This window comes from Gadus macrocephalus, chromosome 6, assembly GCF_031168955.1.
Source record: "Gadus macrocephalus chromosome 6, ASM3116895v1".
Classification (NCBI taxonomy): domain Eukaryota; kingdom Metazoa; phylum Chordata; class Actinopteri; order Gadiformes; family Gadidae; genus Gadus; species Gadus macrocephalus.
In genome coordinates, this window is record NC_082387.1 from 24,124,015 (window position 1) to 24,129,287 (window position 5,273).

The 5,273-nt window shown below is 43.3% G+C and overlaps 1 protein-coding gene across 1 annotated transcript in view; it reads right to left on the bottom strand.

Annotated features, from left to right (window-relative positions):
* The window catches only part of LOC132459134 (focal adhesion kinase 1-like), a 35,613-nt gene extending 33,089 nt beyond the window's left edge, over nt 1-2,524 (bottom strand). The window contains 1 exon segment of the mRNA XM_060053514.1: nt 812-2,524. Coding sequence (XP_059909497.1) covers nt 812-884 — 73 coding nt within the window. The 5' untranslated portion in view covers nt 885-2,524.
* Between the last annotated feature and the right edge of the window lie 2,749 nt (nt 2,525-5,273).

Here is a 5,273-nt window from a genome sequence, read left to right on the forward strand (position 1 = left end):
TGGCTCTGCCCTGGCGTCACGCCTGTGGAGATGCAGTATCTAGCTGGTATCTAGGTTACTGAGGGGTTAGCGCAACCCCACAGGGGAAAGCCTCAACATCTCGCTCCCTCTCTCTGTTCCCTCCAGCCCTTCCCTGATTTGCCTCTCCCACATTGCACCACTTCCTTCCTTTCCTCCTTGCTATGCGTGCTCCATCACTCGGCTCGAAGTGGGCATCTGAAGAGGCTAGAAGCTTCACGGCGTGGGGTTTGAATGCGGGAAAATGTTGTCTTTTGTTTTGTTACGTTTGTTTGCTATTTTGACGTTTATTTGCTATTTTGACACATCGAAGATGTCAAGTCTGTTCCAGAAAGCCAGGGAGAAAGAAACTAAATCAGCAGATGTCATAGGTCACCATGGGTAAGGTTGGCAATTGACATCCGCTAATTACTACAGTACTGTACATAGATGATACTATCAACATATCATTCTGACTATTCTCTCATGGAATGTTGTTTGTGTTACACCGTATGTGACAAAACTAAATTGTGGCATTTATGCAATACACTAGTATTGCATAAACGCAACGCACTGACATCCTCCCTGAAGGCATACATAAATGGATTAAGGGTTCACTCATGAACTAAGTTGAACAAATTGGTTTGAAGAGATCCCGATTAAAAGCACGGCAAAAAAACAATTGAGGAAACTGTTTAAAATAAAAGTCCCTCAGCAAAAAGTAAACGCTAGTATTGTTTTTTTCCATGCTAAAAACAACCAAGTATTTGATATTCTTATCGTAGTACGTCGTAAAAGTGGGATGAATACGTACTTGCCAGGGGGTGCTGGTCATAGATGCATGCCCCTTTGCTCCAACAGAGCGGGATACAGCCCCTGCCCTCCATGGGTTCTGCAGGACAAGCTGTCCCGGGGCTAGCCACGAGGCCCAGACACTACAGCCCCACTCAAACAGCCGCATAAGCCAAGGATTTGTTGATTGCTGACCAGGCCAGCCAAAAAAAACGTTGGCCCACCACACATAATGCAGTGGTAGAAGTCCAGATAGTCACACCGAGCGATGAAGTTCAGTTGTTGAGTCCGCAAAGTCCCCCTAAATGTTCTTAGAAAAAGTTGAAAAATCCAAAAGTTGATAGCCTATGTTTCAGAAAGTCGTTTGAAATTGGCTGCAGAATAATGTCCAGAATATGTCCCATATCCCAGGGAAGAATTATGCCAGTGGAGCATCCTGGGCAGAGAGTTAGAAGACTATCGTCTGTAAAATAACTTTGGTTGTGCAGGAAATACGCCATCCAATAGACAAGGATGTAGGTTTTACACTAACGGTTTTACCAACCCAAGTTATTTCCGTTCAGAAAACGAAAGCAAGTCAGTAATCAGTGTTAAACTGATAAACCCATGTCAACAAACTTCGATATCAGGACTCTCAAGGAGCAAAGGTCTATTTAAACGCCTACACATCTTCCAAGCAAGCACGAGTAATCAATCCTTGTAATCAATCCATTATTTCCAAAAATCTGAATTTGAATAACGAGGCATTGAGTAAAGCACAGTTCCCCTAAGCCTCAGTAGAGCAATGAACGTACACCTTGTTATCAAGCGGGACCTTACAAACTGTGGACAACAGTACAGCCACTTCCCGAGGAGTAGTCGGGTCCAACAGATATATTGCAAAAACTCATGCTGTTGAAAACCCGAAGGTAGGACGTACGAGAAGAAACACGCTCACTGCTACAAATCAATAGTCTGGATTCCAGTCATTTTTCCGCAAGAAAAAAGTATGCCAACCGCTTTTTATGGCAAAGTCCAGGGTCTTTTCCCTCTTGGTCAGACCACCGTTTGAGCACCGCAACAGTCCAGGGGATATGGTAATTCCATTCTGTAATAGCAGAAAGTTGCCCTGCGGAGGCAGTTAAAGCAATGAATGTAAGGCAAAGAAAAGAGGATTAGGGTAGAGAGGCATGGAAATGTAGGACAAGACGGGGTGTGTGAAAGTAGAGCACGGCCATGCAGGAATACATGGAAGGAAAGGGGTAACAGAGAGGCAGATGACAAAAGGAAGACTTCTAAAAATAGGCAGGAAAGGTCACTCGCAAAAAGAGACGAATCGACGGAAAGCGAGGACTCAAAAACATTTCGAGCGAAGCCAAAGAGATCGCCGGCGATGAAAAGATGACAGCGAAACCGAGCGACGACAGAATCAGGGACCCCACGGAGAGGGGCACTGCGCAGCAACACCTCTGGAGCTTTTCCCACAATGCTCTCTGCCTACAGACGCAAACCAGGTCACGACAGGTATCTGATGTCAGAAGGGTGGTCGAGAAAGAGATCTCTCCAGGAGAGACGACCGAGGAAAAGGAAGAAAAACGAAAGCGAGAGACACAAAGCGAGGCGCTACAAGAGGACTGATGACTCCAGAAATAATACGTAGGACGGCACAAACACTGCAGTAATTCCATCCCCACGGAGTCGATCGGTGGCTGGCGTGACTGCCTGGCCGTCCTTTGCAGCAGCGCGTCACGTCTCAAAACACAACATCCGTGACCAGTGCACGACAGCCACATGTGCACATTTCCTCTGTGTCTTAACAATGAGCACAGGAGCGCCAGGGAGACAGATTGTGTGCGTGTTATGTGTAGGAGCGAGTTGATTATTTATTTATTATCGTGCCAGCAGTCAGTAGTAAGGAACCTGGTTATGATTTTGTACTTAATGTTAAAAATGTAAAGCAACGAGGCCATTCAAGGAAAATCAGCAGCCTTTAGTCCTCTAGCAATAGGATAATCGTGAGATACGGGCAGCGACTAAGAAAGGAGATCGATGGGTGGCCTTCAACTTGTCATATAGCAGCGATTAGATAGTTAGATAGTGTCTTTATGTTATCATCATCATGTAACTTTTTCTGTATAAACGATCCACATTAAATCCATAACAGTTCTATTGGAGTAGCCTTGGGCATTATTTGTAGCACTCCTGGGTTCTAAGAAGACAAGACCCCAAACCCCCCCCTCTCTCTCTCTCTCTCTCTCTCTCTCTCTCTCTCTCTCTCTCTCTCTCTCTCTCTCTCTCTCTCTCTCTCTCTCTCTCTCTCTCTCTCTCTCTCTCTCTCTCTCTCTCTCTCTCTCTCTCTCTCTCTCTCTCTCTCTCTCTCTCTCTCTCTCTCTCTCTCTCTCTCTCTCTCTCTCTCTCTCTCTCTCTCTCTCTCTCTCTCTCTCTCTCTGAAGGCCAGAGCAGGTCAGACCCTCGCTAAGGCCAGGTGATATGGAACAAACTAACCATAGCCATGGAAAAGGTTTTAAATGACGTCACCAACTCAGTTACCAGATAACAACAGTCATCCATTGATAGGTTTACTAAGAGTTACCAGTCAAGACTCATCGCAAGCTACCCAGTTACATACATTCTCTATTGTATTGGTAATGTGGAAGGAACTATGTGCATGATGTGACTCCATTCACAAAATTGGAAAAATTACATGCATTGCGACGTTGAATTAATCATATATGCAATATGCTTAATGTATTCATAGAAACATTTGAGAAAACGTTCAAGAAAATAACTCACCACCAGCATACGATATCCTGGAAAGATCTAGAGAGAGAAGAAACATGATTAAAATTACAGAAAAGCCACACACCTCAAAAGACTCGATAAGCCTAAATGAATAGGGAACTGGGTCGACTGCCCTAACCATAAGCCATAGAAGAGCAATGATCCTGAACACTTGTTCTCCTCGTTCACCAAACATAATGCATTATTTTAAATAACATTGTTCTGATGTTATGTTCCACTTCACACTCATCTTAGACTGTCCTTGTTTTCCACTCTCTGACACTTAATTAAGTTTTAATTAAGTATGAGAAATAATATAATAATTTATTCAACCGTGGGCATCCCCGTCACTGCAGGGTTTGGCTTTAAATTAATCTGTCAAAAACTTTGCATGTGTTAAGTGTGTAAATGTAACAAGTCCTATTTATATAAAACACTACGGCAAAATCCAACACGTAAGCTTCAGCAAGCAGCCGTGTTCTTAGTCACTTAAATCATTCACCTTATCATTGCAATGTTAAAAAGCAACGCGGTAACGGCGTCTATAAAACAGTTAAACAGACTTGGACTTGTCTGGCTTCATCTCCATTTGGTACATTTCTCCTCTGGTGTAAAACAGTGCTTTAAGGTTATTTCTCCAGTACTCGCCAATCCCTCGCTCTTTCTTTCTCCACTTCGCCTACACTCTTCGGTGTGTCGTTCTCCGTCCTACTCACAGCAGAAAAGTCTTGCCTCTGGCTGGTTATACTACAGAAGCAGGCCATCAATGACATTAGGCTAATAGTGTTGCACAACTCTACACTGAAAGGCAACAGCCAAGCCACCAACAGCTGATCTACAACATAGCAAAGGAAAACACAGACGTGGTATCAGGTATGATAGAAAAGCACTACTGGTATGAAGCACGACGTCTGGGATTATTCTGAATCCAATGGAGATACGTGGTTCTAAAATATCAATCATTCTTTCTTCCATACAACAACAACAACAACCTGTATAGGTCACCTATACCCGATACCTTTAAAACATACAACACAACTCGCCTTCCTATGTCAATTGGTAACATGATCATGGCTGTATCTGTTGTAGTAGGTGGATTCAAACACAAATCTAAAATTGAAATTTGCTTCCAAGTCCATTTATTAAAGCTTCAGGTATGTTTATTCCTAATGAATAGAGCCGATCCAATACAAGAATGCATCCCCTGGGGCACAGGATGAGCGAACGGATGTGTCACAAGTCTGGTGTCTGACACTGTACAATTAAACAACCACAGCCGCACAGTAAACAATGTCACGCTTACCGATAACCTGAAACACAAAACACACAAATCCCTCACTTGATCACGATTAAGAGGTCCCTGTGGTGTAATGCCATAGAGTTAAGATGTAACACTATGTACAGAGTATGGATAAAGAAAAAGCATGTCAAGGCACAACTACTGGCACCTAAGCTAAATTCTGAGTATCACACCCACAGTTAAGCATCATGTAAACAGGCTACAGCATACAAGCGTCAACTTTTGGTTCGTTATTGGAAAAGGTCTTCAATGTTTAGTGCCAATGTTGTGCATTGTAAACAACCAGCATTGGAAGTTAAAGTTGGCCATTTGTTACCGGGTAGCAGCCTTTTAAAGAAACAATGGTATCACCTTTTTTATTGTGATTTTCATTGAACAGTGTGAGCTCAGCTCTAAGGTTGGAGTTTAGTCGAAAAACACTGTT